This window comes from Lithobates pipiens, unplaced genomic scaffold, assembly GCF_037356315.1.
Source record: "Lithobates pipiens isolate NorthernLeopardFrog02 unplaced genomic scaffold, aLitPip1_a1.2 Scaffold_25, whole genome shotgun sequence".
Lineage (NCBI taxonomy): Eukaryota > Metazoa > Chordata > Amphibia > Anura > Ranidae > Lithobates > Lithobates pipiens.
Window position 1 is genome coordinate 206,835,130 of NW_027507787.1, and position 15,485 is coordinate 206,850,614.

The window sequence follows — 15,485 nt, forward strand, 5'->3', positions numbered from 1 at the left end:
ACTCCATGCAGGCTTTTATGTGTCTTGCAAAGAGTAGAGGCTTCCGTCGGGCCACTCTGCCATAAAGCTGGTGGGGGCTGCAGTGATGGTTGACTTTCTACAACTTTCTCCCATCTCCCGACTGCATCTCTGGAGCTCATTCAAAGTGGTCTTTGGGCTCTACTTTACCTCTCTCACCAAGGCTCTTTTTCCCCGATAGCTCAGTTTGGCTGGACAGCCAGCTCTATTAAAGTGGTTGTAAACCCTTACAAACCACTTTGACCTACAGGTAAGCCTAGATTAAGGCTTACCTGTAGGTCCAAGCAATATCTCCTAAACCTATATGGTTTAAGAGATATTTGCCCGAAAACGGGCACCGCTGTCTACGGCGCATGCGCCGTAGACAGCGGCGCGCAGGCGCACTGAACGCGGCAGTTCCAAAAATGGAGCTGCCGCATTTGTCGACTCCCGTGCACATGCACGGGAGTGACGTCATCGCGGCTTCGCCGAATGACAGTGGCGGAGCTGCGAGACGCCACCAGCAAGATGGATGCGGCGGACTACAGGGGACAGCGCGACTTCGCTGGCTCCTGTGTCAGGTAAGTGACACATAATGGGCTACTATGCGATGCATAGTAGTCCATTATGCTTTACCTTTGCAGGGAACTCATCAGGGTTTACTTCCTCTTTAAGGGTTCTGGTCGTCCCAAACGTCTTCCATTGAAGGATTATGGAGGCCACTGTGCTCTTAGGACCTCAAGTGCAGCAGAAATTTTTTTGTCACCTTGGCCAGATCTGTGCCTTGCCACAATTCTGTCTCTGAGCTCTTCAGGCAGTTCCTTTGACCTCATGAATCTCATTTGCTCTGACATGCACTGTGAGCCGCAAGGTCTTATATAGACAGGTGTGTGGCTTTCCTAATCAAGTCCAATGTACTTTTGGATGTCATATAATGTTTTCTAAAGCTGCATTTATTTTTTTCAAATCTTGATGTTTGACCATGTTGCTGTGGAGCTATTTTTAACTTGCAAAGTTTCCATAACTTGCTCAGTCTTTGCAGTTAGCATGTTTGCACCCCCCCCCATTTTCACATTTGGCACTTTTTGTAGGGAGGGGGTAGCGGGCACCTGGCTTTGACAGGTACTTGCTCTCACTTTCAGGTAAGATCGCTGCTCAGCGATCCATGACATTTCCGTCCCAGAAGACGGCGAGACCGTTCAGAAAGCGCATCGCGACTCGCGCATGCACAGTAGGAAACCGGCTGTGAAGCCGCATGTCTTCACTTCATGTTTCCCTTCTACAGATGCCGACATCTGCACCTGAAGCCAATTGATGAATTGTCTAGGGGTGCCGACATTGTGGGATCCCTGGACAGGGAAGTGCCCTTATATTTAAAATCAGCAGCTACAGTATTTGTAGCTGCTGACTTTTATTTTTTTTTATTTTTTTATTTTTTTTACAGATTGGAATGCCTCTTTAAATCTAACTCTAGACAGAACTTTTTTTTTCTTTCAAAGCTTAAGGGCAAGAGTCAGGTTTTATTGCGGTGTAGGTTCTGATGGGGAGTGGTAGAAGCCTGAACCACCATCAGCTTTTTATTGTTGCCCCCCTATAGATATTTTCCTTCACTTCCTGTACTGTTGACGACTTTGCCACTCGGACAGGAAATTAGGGAATAGTAATGGGGATACAGACAGCAGAAAAATATTGGGAAAGGGTCTAACCCTCCCCACACTAGCCAAAACAAGCAAAAAATGTTTTTGATGGTGTTCCATTTTAACTGTCAGCTATATCATTTTAACTGTTAGGTATTTGTGTGTCTTCTAGGAGAACCGATGAATGGAGAACATCTTCATCGAGCTGTCAATATGGATGATGAAGGAGCCATCATAAATATACTTCAGAGTGGGTCAGTAATTCTGTAAACATTTCACCCTTACTCAATGTTTTCCATATCGCACAAATTGAATTCCTAATTTTCTGGTGGTGAATGTAGTGCCCTCCAGCTCACATTCAACTATTTCCTTAAAATTTGCCTCTATTTGTGCTTCATCAAGCTGTTGCACAAATGCATTTATGTTATGATAGATTTGTGCTGCAACAAGTTAGAGGTATTTTGCAGTCAAAATTATTATCTAAACCCTAAAAAGCATAGAAGAGCTTTGTTAACTGATGCAAATTTGGTAGGATAGCTATAACTCAATCTCAGCTACGTTTGCAGGCAGTGACTTGATCCAAATCCCAGATCGGAGAAAGCTTTGATTGAAATTGTGTACAGATCTTGACAGATGAATCGTATAACAAATGAGAAATTGTTTTATTGTTCCTCCTTCTGAGTTACAAAAACGTTTGGTGACTATTGTCAATTAAAATTTTTTAGGGCTGAAACGATTAATCGCTAATAATCGATAATGAAAATCGTTGTCAACGATTTTCATTATCGATTAGTTGGTCCGCACCATGCGATCCGTGGAGCGGGGCGCGGCCTTAGGAAAGGGCGCGGCTTCGGCCTAGCTCCGGAGCCGGCGGCCATCTTGGTACACCCAGCGCCGGCGAGCTGCACGCTGACTACATCCCCAGCGTGGCGTTCAGCCTGTGTCAGCCCAAGTGAAGGAATTCTGGAGGAGTCACGCTGGATGCCTTACCTGCCCTCATTCAAAACTTCTTTTATGCAGGTACCACTACATTTATTACCTAATCTAACCTAATAACTAACTACTATCTATTAGATAGTAGTTAGTTATTATCTAATCCTGTCTATGCCTTTCCACTTGCTTGGCACAGCCACATTGTTGATTTAAATAAAAAGGTACAACACTCTCTCCCCCCCCCCCCCCCCCCCCAATAAAATGCAGCTTATGACAAGCATAAAAATATAGCATATCACTGATGATTTGCGCCAATAGGCATCCCGGGACTCATCACGGCGGTCTGTTTGGAGGAACTTTGATCGGTGGTGAGCTTGGCGCAAATCATCAGTGATATATGATATGCTGACTATGTTTTTATGCTTGTAATAAGCTGCATTTTATTGGGGGGGAGATAATGTTATACCTTTTATATAAATAAACAATGTGGCTGTGGGGGGCGGGGATAGTGTTATTTTTTTTGCTGATCTGAAAATTGATCCGATCCGTGACTCTGATGCGAGGAACGATCCGATCCGTGAGTTTTTTGATCCGTTGCACCCCTAGTCTGCACCTTCCCCCTGCCGGTCCGTTAGAATCCTGTGTATCCTCCCGTGTCCTACGCATGCACCACATCCATGACCAGGCAGCTACACCTGCTTGCATTCTCCACCCAGCTGACGTCCCGCCAGCAACGCGCCTGCGTTGCTTTCGGCTCCTCCTCCCCCCTCTACCCAGCAGCCTTCTGTTAGACCCGCCGCAGAGCGCAGGAGTGTTAAGCCCTCGCCGGGCCGCTTTCCATCGCTGCCATGATTGGAGGTTGTGCTCTGCACATGCGTGCATCCATCTCCCGGCTTCGGGGTGCCCTTCGCTCCATTTGGAGGAGTCGGCCGAGTCATGTGTGGCGGGTTCGGACTGAGACTCCGCCCCACACCACCCCGGCACACCGAGGAGGAGCCGCTGTCACCATGAAGGGGTGAGAAAACCCGAGACACCAGAGGGGGGGGGGGGAGGGGAGCACTGAGAGGTGGTGGGGCAGTGACACCATGTGAGAGGGGAGGAATGTGTCATCTATACTGGGGGGGACACCTGTGTGTAATCGATTAATTGAAAAAATAATCGGCCGATTAATCGATTATGAAAATAATCATTAGTTGCAGCCCTAAAATTTTTAAAGCCCAGCACCAGGAATTGGATAAAATCTACCCCTGCAATAACAAACTCCCCACACCTGTTGACAGGTAGTGGGTACTGCTGTCCCAGTGGGCAGTTAGTGGTAACTACACTCCCAGGTTTTCTGTCTTGGTGGGTTTTCTTGGGTCTGACCCTCCAGTCCTGTGTGCTATAAAAGGGACAGGGGGTCTAGATCCATCGTTGTTGAGCAGGTGGGAGAGAAGTCACACACAAACAGTCTGTATGGGAGGAAAGACACAGCCTGCAAGATGTAGGAGGATTGCTGGAACTTGCAGTCCTACCTAAAGATGTCAATCCTGGATTCTATCAAAAATGTACTCTGCCAAAGATTGACTCTTACCTATGCAAGTATGCTGGGGCAGCCACAAGCCTGAATTGGGGATGTTGGGGGGAATGTCTGTACTTTACTTTGAACTGTTATCGGTGAATGTCATCATGTTAACTTATTCTACAAGTAAAAATGTTTGAAACTTTGCCCTTGCCTGCTCTGAAGTTACTAAAAGGATGAAGTGTAAGTAACTGACACATAAAGTTACAGCTCGGGTCACTAAACACATTGGTGTATGAAGACATTGGTGTTAATGGTTAATACAGTGTAAAGATACAGTGGTTACCAAGGGTAACAAAGGTTTCCCTAGCAGCCTGAAGTATGTACATGTGCTGGATAAGATAGCCTCTTGCAGCAAGGGAGATGTTGTCGACACTCCTTTGGCCACTATCCATCTCCCATAGCAACGGGAGCAGATCTGCACCACCGGGGCCCTAATATTGGATGCAGCTACTCGAGAGAGGGAAGTTAAGCACACACATGGAGTCTGCGCTACATATACGGCAGGATCTCATAATGTTACTGGGAGTGAGGTAGTGGCATTACGCTGGACAGGTAGAGAGGAAATTGGCTCTGCGTGTCCCTGTTAAATACACGTGACCTTGTTGGTTTACTGTATATGACATCAAGAGAATTTACTAGAGTTGGTTCATGTTAGTCATCTCCTGGGTCGTGGGCTCGGCTCAAGTAGAAGTACCCCATCCGAATGGCAGTGACCTTGTACAAAGTGCTTAGTGTAGCCCAGAAGAACCCACCCCGGGGCAGGTCTCTCATGTGACCCTTGCTTGGCGTCTAACGACAAATAAAACATGGAGCACATGAGGACCACCACACACCATGACACCCTGCCCTTGCACAATGCAAGGGTAAGCTGCTCGTTCAGTCATGAGTGCAGGAAAAAAAGGGTGATACCTTTTATTTGGCTGGGTTCATCCAGTTGTTCAACTTGTTCCACAAATTCTCCTCTAAAAGGCTGTCCCAGATAGCAGAGGAAAGAAACATTAGACAGAAATGACACTTGATGTTCTTAATTGAGACAAGTACACACTATAGAGGCAAATGCCTTTTTCATATTTCATGTCTGAAGTTTACAGGCACTTTAGCCCAGGTTCACATTATAGCGGTGTGGAAAAGAAGCATGTTATTGGACAAGAATTACACTGTATTTCTGTTCAAATCGCATGCAATTTTTTGCAGTGTGGTTTGAGCCCATTCGTTTTGTATGTCTCAATGCGAAAAAGGTGCAGGCACCCTCTTCTTCCCCCCCCCCCTTTTTTTCCGCACTGAAATCGGTTCGCATGGGTGTTCACAATTCTTGCAATCACACAATGTTTTGCTACCTGTTTTGCAATGTCATTAATTTAACCTCTTCGCGCCCGCCCTATAGCCGAAAGACGGCTACAGAGCGGACGCTAACTGCCGGGAGGCCGTCCCTGGATGGCCTCCTGTTTACTTCCGCAATGCGCGCTCCCGCGAGCATCCCTCGGACACAGCCAGTCACAGATCGCTGTAAACGGCTAATCACAGCAGCCGTTTACAGTGCGATCGGCCTATCCAATGAGAGATGATCTCATCTCTCAGCGCCGCTCTCCCTCCTCACACAGACAGCGTGTGAGAAGGGACAGATGAACGGCTGCAGCGGCCGTAAGTAAAAAAAAAAAGTAAAAAAAAGTGCCATCCTCGCCCAGTGCCATCTTCGCCCAGTGCCATCCTCCCCAGTGCTATCTGTCCCCAATGCCACCTGTTAGTGCTATCTGTCCCCAGTGCCACCTGTTAGTGCCACCTGTCCCGAGTGCCACCTGTCCCCAGTGCCATCTGTCATCAGTGCCACGTATAAGTGCCATCTGTCATCAGTGCCACACATTAGTGCCATCTGTCATCAGTGCCACATATTAGTGCCATCTGTCATCAGTGCCACGCATCAGTGCCATTTGTCATCAGTGCCACCTGTCAGTGTCACGTGCCATCTGTTGTCAGCGTCACAGTGTCATCAATGCCACTTATCAGTGCCATCTGTCATCAGTGTCACGCATCATCGGTGCCACGTATTAGTGCCATCTGTCATCGGTGCCATGTATTAGTGCCATCTGTCATCAGTGCTACGTATTAGTGCCATCTGTCATCAGTGCCACGTATTAATGCCATCTGTCATCAGTGCCACGCATTAGTGCCATCTGTCATCAGTGCCACGTATCAGTGCCATCTGTCATCAGTGTCACGTGTCATTATCCTGGTGCTCCAGGGCCTTCAAAAGTGTAATAGGTAGTCAACAAGTTAGATTTTTTTGGGGGTGTCATTTGTGGTATACACATGCCATGTGAGAGAAATAACCTATTACAATGACAATTTTGTGGAAAAAAAAAAATCTTAATTTTGCAAAGAATTGTGGGAAAAACCTCACCATGCCTCTTACTAAATACCTTGGAATGTCTACTTTCCAAAAAGGGGTCATTTGGGGGGTATTTGTACTTTCCTGACTTCAGATGCGATCAATTTTGTATGATTTGCACCACAGCTTGTAGACTCTCTAACTTTCACAAAGACCAAATGATATTCACTAATTTGGGTTATTTTTTACCAGAGACATGTAGCAGTATAAATTGTGGTCAAAATTTATGAAGAAAAATTAATAATTTGCAAAATTTTATCACAGAAAAAAAGAAATGTGCGTTTTTTTTCCCAAAATTTTCGGCCTTTTTTCATTTATAGCGCAAAAAATAAAAACCCCAGAGGTGATCAAATACCACCAAAAGAAAGCTCTATTTGTGGGGAAAAAAAGGACAAAAAAATTCATTTGGGTACAGTGTTGCATGACTGAGTAATTGTCATTCAAAGTGTGAGCACCGAAAGCTGAAAATTGGTCTGGGCAGGAAGGGTGTCCAAAAAGTGCCCAGTAAGCAAGTGGCTAATATTGACACCTGTGGCAGATCACATGAATGGAGTGCGATTTCAATGCAGTGCGGGAAACATATAGGATTTTGTTGCGTTTTCTGCACCAGATATATGTGAACCGAGGTCAGGAAGTATGGTCGTGAGAGAACTCTTTGTTGAAGGTCCTTAAACCTTCAAGAGGGAATATTGTGGGCTGAAGATGAGTATTGTTGTGAAAGATGCTTTTTTAAATTTTAAACACCGCTGGGCTATGCTTTTTTATGGGAATTCTGCTGTAACGTCCAATTCAAGGCAATAAAACAAAAAAAAATCCTAATCCCACTCACTTGTCTAGTAAATACACCCACTAACAGTTACTGTATATTTACTAGATAATAATCTTCATTCACTGAATGCTTCTACTTGTTGCATAGAATTGCTTTTTAAATTATTGATGCTGTTGTTTGGAGTATTTTTGTTTTCAACGATTTTCAAGCCAACTTGGCAGTTTCCAATGGTATCATGTAGTCCATTTTTTTTATTATGCACGTCTGTGTAACATCAGATATTTGCCAAGTATCCCCTATGTGCATGTCACTTTATCTAAAGCAACCCCCACACTTTGTACTTTTTTTTTTGCCATATTCACTCAAGCTTTGTGCATATTTCTTAAAGCGAAAATAAAATGTATCTGAGCACCACAAACTGAAAATGCCATTTCCTTTATATTATTCTGAGAATACGCAGCAATCCATCCGTGTCTCCATGCTTTATTTTGTTGAGAAATCAATTAGAAAAACGCCCCCCCCCCCCCCCCCCCCAGCCTTTGTAGCCATGGCCATCTTTATTAACGGCAAACGATTCATGTAACACACATGTGTCAAACATAGGGCTCAGCACAGCTACACCAGATTTGTGTAAAAAAAAAATGATGTCAATTTCAGTTGGGTACAGTGCTGCATGACCAAGCAACCAGTTTAAGGACCACAGTGCCGAAGAGCCAAAAATGCCTTGATCATAAAGGGGGTAAAATCTTCCCGAGGTCAAGTGGTTAAAGACTTAGAGAAAGCTGCTGGAAGCTTGCTGAAAGCTTTGCAAAAGCTTGCTGTTCACACTACTCTTATAAAATGCTCCTCTGAAGTACCCGCCATCATCCTCTGTGACTTTCATTTTCCAATCAATGTTCATACCTCAGACACTTCTCAACGACTCAAGTTAACCTTCTGTCAAGTCACCTTGAGGCGAGGTGACAGGTGCACACCGTAGGGATCAGGAGTGCACCGCAAGGTTGTGGACCCTCCGGCTGACTGCTGCAGACGGGGGACAGATCTCACTGGGGTTAGAGCATAAGATTCCCTGGGGCGGGGAGTCTAAGAGCCAGCAGGTGTTCACCAGCGCCTCTAGTGGTGAGGATGGACTTGGCTGCAACTGGCTCCAGGTCGCGACCCCCAGGGTCCCCCAGCTCACACCCACAGTAGGCAACAGGAGGATAGGGATGGTGAGGGACAAAGCCAAGGTCGGGGCCACAAGCAGACAAGAATAGTCGGGTACACGCCAAAAGGTCAGGATCACAGGCAAACAGGGATAGTCAAGACACGCCAAAGTCGGTAACGGAAAACAGAAGCAGAGCACACGGCAGGAAACAGGAAGCTAATACACAATGGTTGATCAGCACTGATGGCCTGCAGTGCACAGGTTAATATAGGGCTCCCGGATAGGGCCTGGGGTGAAGCCATGCTTAGAGGAGAGGTTATAAAAACCACCAGGTGGAAGTGGCTGGCCTCTTAGTCTGAAGACATGAGGGGAGGTAAGCAAACACAGGAAGATCACTGCATAACCATGACACCTTCTCTTTTAACCTAAACCAATGGACACAAACCACTGCTCGCTCGAAAGGCAACACTCTCGACCTCATATTCTCCCACCTCTGCACTCACTGCAACCTCTCGAACACCCTCTTTCCTCACGACCTTCTCCTTTTCACAGTCTACCCATCTTCTATCTCCCATACTGCCAACCTACAAACCATTACTCGCAGTAACCTTTGCCACCTCAACACTCCCATCTTTATTCTGCTACTGACTGGCTTTATGATAAAATCGCACCCCTGTGGGGGGAGCATGCGGTGCTTCCACGGCACCGGCCGCATGAGCGAGTAGCTCCGCCCTACTTCACCGATTTAGGCTTCATATCGGGGGCCAGAGGTGCACCAAACTTACCACAACAGCTCCCAACACCCCCCGGACTGAGTTGTGCATGCCGTCGAAGCTCAAAAAGGGAAGAAAGACCGCGCAGAGGTCACTTACCAACTATCTGCTGAGGACTCAGGAACACTACAGCATGTCCCAAGATGGTGCTGGCAGCCCTGCTTCTACCTCACTACAGACTACACAGGACGTTGCTGCTCCTTCACAAGACTGTGAGTACTCGCCCCCTTACAAAAGCAGACTTGGATAAGAGTCTGGAATCTATTTACAGCAAAATAGCAACTAAGTTCCAAACGGAGCTGCACAAAAGCACCCTAACGTAGGAGATTTCTGCCCTGAGAGCCCGCACTGACTGCTTAGAAACTAAGCATGATGAACTCAGTATAGCCCACAATGATCTCTCCAGGGAATTTGAGACTCTCACTGCGGCTGTCTCTCAATTACAATTTCAAGTCGAGGACCTCAACAATCGTAATCGCAGGAACAATCTCAGGATCAGAGGGGTTCCTGAAAGTACCTCTGATCTTATCCCTGCTATGCATAAATTGTTCCAATCCTTCCTTCCAGACCATGAGATAAACCTCCCAGGGATATTGTCCTCTGCCTAAAGGACTTCCTTATTAAGGAGGAAATCCTCAGAGCTGCCCGCAATTCCCACAATATTTCCCTGGACGGCACTCCAATTCAAATATACCCGGACAGACGTCGTAAGATGAAAGAGGTCACTACAGTGCTTGCAAACCCATGTATACGCTACAGATGGGGCTTCCCCTTTAAACTTTCAGTTCCCCACAATGGCACTACATACTCAGCGACTACCCTGTTGGAAGGTCAAGAAATCCTGGTAAAATTGGGCTTTATGGATGCCGACACCCTTCCTCGCCCCCCTTCTACTCCCAGATCAACGCCCATTTGGAGCACCCCGTCCCCGAGAAAAGACTGCAGACGTCAAAGACATGAAGCTGGCCAAAACGCCCAACAAACCTAAACGCAAGCATTTTTATTATCATTGTGATCTTTTTCCACAGTTCTTAGTGAATTCCCACTTATCTTCTGGAATCTCCTGAAGGTTGAACACCATCTACTGTCCTTTTGTGGAACTTCCGGAACACGGTTTCTGACAGGTTACTGCAAGACTCTATCATCTTGGTTCTGCAAGCTTAGAGCCATCATTGGAGACACTTTTTAGATTACCTCTACATGTCTGAATATCAACCAATTCCCCCCCCCCTCCCTTTTTTTCTTTTTTTTTCTTTTTTTTTCTTTTTCTCTCCTCTTCCCTTCTGGGGATGTTTTTTTTTTTCATGCACCCGCTTATTGCAGGAAACTTTTCCTGGGACTTCCTTTACTTTTCCTGGTTGGAATTGGACCTAGGACTTTTTTTTGTTTTATCTAGCAGGCTAGTTCGGTGGTTGTCGATACTATGCTACCCCACTCCTCTCATATCCGGCCTTCCCCTGGAATACTGCATATGACTCTAGGAGTTAAGGGAGCTTTTGCCCCTTACATATCTTATTTTACTGTTTCGGGTGTTTGCTACTTGCAACCTGACCCATTGTTAGTCCAGCGCAAGTTGGTTCTACTGGCACTTTTTTTGGTTGTTTATTTGGTTGTTTTATGTTATGTTAAGTTTTTATTATTTCAGTTCTTGAAGCATTCCAGATGTCTTGTGGTGGAGAGTTTCGGCACTGCACCTTTAAAACCTTTAAACCTCTCAGGTGAGCCTCATTTATTTTCCCTTAATAGATGGTGATAACTTGTGTTGCCCATAATGTGCAGGGCTTTAACTCTCCTCACAAGCGAAAAAAAGAATTCACTTCCTATAAGAAACCGAGAGCCCAGATCATTTTACTACAGGAGACCCATTTTACCTCTGACAAACACCCATCCTTTTTTCATAAGTCATATAAGCAAGCCTTTTATACCCTATATCAATCAAAATGCAGAGGGGTAGCTATCTTTTTTCATAACTCCTTCCTGCTGGAGGTGAAACAGGTCTATAGGGACCCAGAAAGCAGATTTATTATCATAAAAGGTTTAGTGGCAGGACGGGAACTCACTATAGCAAATGTGTATGCCCCCAATGGAGCACAAGCCACTTTCTTTACTACCTTCTTTAAGATTTTGGAAAGATATTCTTCCACCCACGTTTGTTGGCGGGGACTTTAATCTAGTAGCGCACCCTCAGATGGACAGATGCTGTGTGCTGTCGACCCACCCTTCCTCTCTTTCCTACTTTCAACTCTCCTTTTTACTCCCCTTCTAGACACCTAGGGTGTCATCCTTTTTCTTTACTACACAGAAAAAAATCTCTCGGTATGCGTTGATCATTAGGTGCTGTTACTGTGAGGACGGGGCTGAGAGCCATATTTTGTGCATTGTCCACTATTTTGCTCCATACCTCACAGTGGTTCAGTGCCAACTACCGTGTTTCCCTGAAAATAACACCTACCCCGAAAATAGGCTCTAGTTTAAAGTGGTTGTCAAATTCCAAAATGCACTGTGCTACAATATTACACAATGCGATACATGCATGCTGCTGCAATCCACGTGACAAACACCTTCAGTACATTGGCGCTCAGCTGATCCCTCGCTGCTCTCCTCCTCCTTCTCAGCCCCCCCGCAGTGCTCGTCGCAGGGAAGGGCCAAAGAAGCGTCGAGCGGCGCTCCGCTAATTCCCCGCTGCACTCCTCTTCTGCTCTTCTTTCAGTTGTCAGTGTGTATCTTGGGCCCCCCTCCCTCTGCAATGCTTGGAGTGTGCCCTGGGCTGCACCACAAAATGAAGGTCAGTACGGGAAGAGAGGATTGGCGGGTCACGGCACTATAACAAGGCACCCATCACAAACAGACCACAGAAAAACGCACAGTTCACACTACAGAATACTGCAACATGGTGCTCCCAGGATTCCACACCCACGTTTACTTAGTTCCACTGGGGATTCCTGACCGCAGAATTAATATAAGACCCGGGCTTATTTTTGGGGAAACGCGGTAGTTTGTGTTTTTTCACTTTTTTTTTTCTCCCGGTATGTTCATTGCAAATAAATCTATCTATTAATCTTCCACCACACTGCAGGTTATAAAACGGGATATTTGTTGTAGAGGCTATTGCCCACAGTTTACGGATACCTTCTATTGCTGTACTGGAATCTTGTCTGGTATTTTGTTGATATCCATTGGTTCTTTGATGTGGTTGTATTACTGTCTATTAATGGCTTTCATTTACTATAGTATGTCATACTACTACCGGTATGTTTAACCGCATGAAAAAAAAAAAAAAAAAAAGAATTGTACCCGAGTCACCTCCATCAGATCATCCGTTGCAGCTATTACCTTTTGTACCACCCCCCCTTTAGATTATAAATTCCATGAGCAGGGCCCTCCTGTATTGAAATTGTACTGTAGCCTCTCTACACTGTAAAGTGCTGCGTAATCTGTTGGCGCTATAAAAATCAGGTATAATCAGGGCCGTCTTTAAGGCAGGGCAAAAGGGGCAGCTGCCCTGGGCCCTGTCATTGTTGTGGGGCCTCATACTTCATACCTCAGCTGCCTCATACTTACCAACTATCCCAGTTTACATTCCATTGCCCCTTGAAGTTTTAGTCCCTTGCTGTGTCCTGAAATCTCAGTGTAAAGTGCTGCTACTAATGCTGCCCAGCTCTGCCCTATTGTTGTGTACAGATGACTCACCTGCAGACCATATTTACATGTAAATAACCTGCATTCATATGTAAATATTGTAAACATTCATATGTAAATAGCTGCATCCCGTAACATAGATCTGTAAATAAAAGGTGCCATTCATATGTATATCATGCCCCCTGCAGTGAGGATATGATGTGCTGTAACCTCTAGCAACCAATCAGTGAGCAGTATTACTGTACAGTCATCTCTATCAACCAATCAATAAGCAGAAATCATGTACAGTAACCTCTAGAAACTAATCAGTGAGCTGTAATGTGTGCTGTAACTACTAGCAACCAGCCAGTAAGTGATAATGATACACTGTAACCTCTGGCAACCAATTGCCTGATCTGATACAGTAAACTGATCTTAAGTCTAGCTGCTATTTATTGTATGTCTCCGAGCAGGTGGAGAGCAAAATTGTATGGGGGGGGGGGGGGGGGTAAGAAAATGTTTGCCCAGGGTCCAATCAATGTTAAAGACGGCCCTGGGTATGATAATAATAATATAAGTGGAAACCCATGTGAAAGCCCTGATCTGAAATTGGAGTGCATACAAGATGAATGTAAACAATGGAGTGGGACTAGATTGACCGCCTTTAAAACCACCGAAAAAATATATATCCCTGGATATATCAAAAGAGCATTTAAAAATGACAGTTATCCTTTAATTGCTAGACTCTAGGGTCATCAGTCACACTAAATATCTCCTAAGAAAAATGCAGTAGGTTCAGGTGGATTAAAAAAATATACAGTCTCTTATCATCTCGCTCCTGGAACTGGCTCTCTTCCAGCTTAAATCTTTCCGTCTGATATGCCTTTACTTAAATATGGAGAAGAAACATTTCAGAACTTTTCTAAAAGTTTTGCTTGTAACCTTTTGTAATTTTCACGCTGACCTCGTCTTGCATTATCTCAGCAGCGGCACTTAGAAGCACCCAGAGGGGACACTTTTGTGGATTAAATGTAGATGAGTTTCATTTAAAAAAATCAGAATTGTAGCTTCCATTTTCCTTTTTAACTTTCAGAAACATGCAGATTATAGAACAGTAGAAATCTCAGTGCACATGTTACAGACATTACAAATCTCACCATCTTTTAAAAGGCTTCCTCGAGTCAGTTAAACTCACTGGATCATGCTTACTGCACTTGCTGTGTGATGTCCAGGACTGCTTTTGTTGTACATCTTCTTATTAATCCTGTATTAAAGCAAAACTTAAGTCTTAAAAACTGCAAGCAGACAGACATTGTGGAAGAGACATGCAATGCCTCTACTGCCGTAAAGTAAACCTACCTGCCTGCTCTCCGTCGTCTTTAGAATGTACACTGAGCTCTGCATACACAGGATGTCATCCCGTGATGACCAATGCAGACAGTTGCATCCCGGCACCTGGAAGAAGCTGGGTAGAGGTCGAGGATGCCATCAAGGAACCTGGGACCACTGAAGGAGACGCAAGTATTGTAATGCTTTAACAAAAGAAGAAATCGAAATGAAAATAGTTGATGTGCTTAACACTTCACCTTAGTCAATATTTCTCTCCTCTTCGCCCGCAGTGACAGGACAGGTTACACGGGTTCTGCTTGGTCGCACCGCCAATGTGATGGATCCGAACAATTAGAATGCTCCTAAATGTACCTCCTGATGAGGTACGTTTTGGAGATTAAGCTGCAGGGGATTTATAAGCCCCGGACTGTTCAGGGGACGACCCAATGCGTCAGTACTGGTGATCGCCGCACTCCAGGTGAGCGTGAACGATGGGGGGGGGGAGCGGTGGCTGGGGAGGGTGGCGAAGGCATCCTGTGTAAGTTCACCTTACAGATTTTTCTTTAATGGTGAACTTACCCTTTCTGTTTCAATATGTTTATTGAAAATTTTGAATAAACAGGAATAAACAAGACTACAATCTGCTCCTTGTGCGCCCTCGCAGGGGCTACAAAACATGAATATGAAACCGAAGGGCAAACCATCACATTATACTTATCAAAACACAACAAGGGAAGGAAAAAGTGTAGGGAATGGTATCGAGATTGGCTCCAGTACCAAGCAACTCGTTCCTTTATCGTTTCCGGAGGGCAAGCCCTTCTCCCACTACTCCCTCCTATGGGGGGCAGCAGTATTTGTTAGCAATGAGAGAGATTGCAAAGAAGAGTGAAAAGAGATAGGGAACAGAAGAAGGAAAGGTTGGAAGAAAAGAGGGGGAAGAAAGGAGGGGGAAAGTTCGGGTGTGGATGCCTCGCCAAGAGGAGTTAGACCAAGCCCAGGCCTGCAGCTAGGAGCCCGGGGAACTCATAGGAGATCCACGGCTCCCAGATTTTTAGAAACTTAGCATGAGAATTATGGACAATACTGGACATACGTTCCTGAAGTAACATGGCAGTCTACCCATTGGGACTTCCAGGCTTGGGCAATGGTCCGCTTGGCCGCTATAAATAAATAAGTAGCCAGCTTTTGTTGAGGGCCTCGCAAACCAGGTACCGGGCAATGTAGAAGAGCTAGCTTAGCGTCCCTTCGGATCGTAAGGTGGAAGAGTGTCTGCAGCAAACCGAAAATCCTAGACCAGAATCCCACCAGCCTTGGGCAAGCCCACCATGTGTG

General features: G+C 45.4%; 1 protein-coding gene across 1 annotated transcript in view; it reads left to right on the plus strand.

Annotated features, from left to right (window-relative positions):
- Positions 1 to 15,485, plus strand: part of FANK1 (fibronectin type III and ankyrin repeat domains 1) — a 157,142-nt gene that overhangs the window by 89,458 nt on the left and 52,199 nt on the right. Inside the window, exon 4 of the mRNA XM_077455502.1 lies at positions 1,807 to 1,888. Coding sequence (XP_077311628.1) covers positions 1,807 to 1,888 — 82 coding nt within the window. The remainder of the gene's footprint in view (positions 1 to 1,806; positions 1,889 to 15,485) is intronic.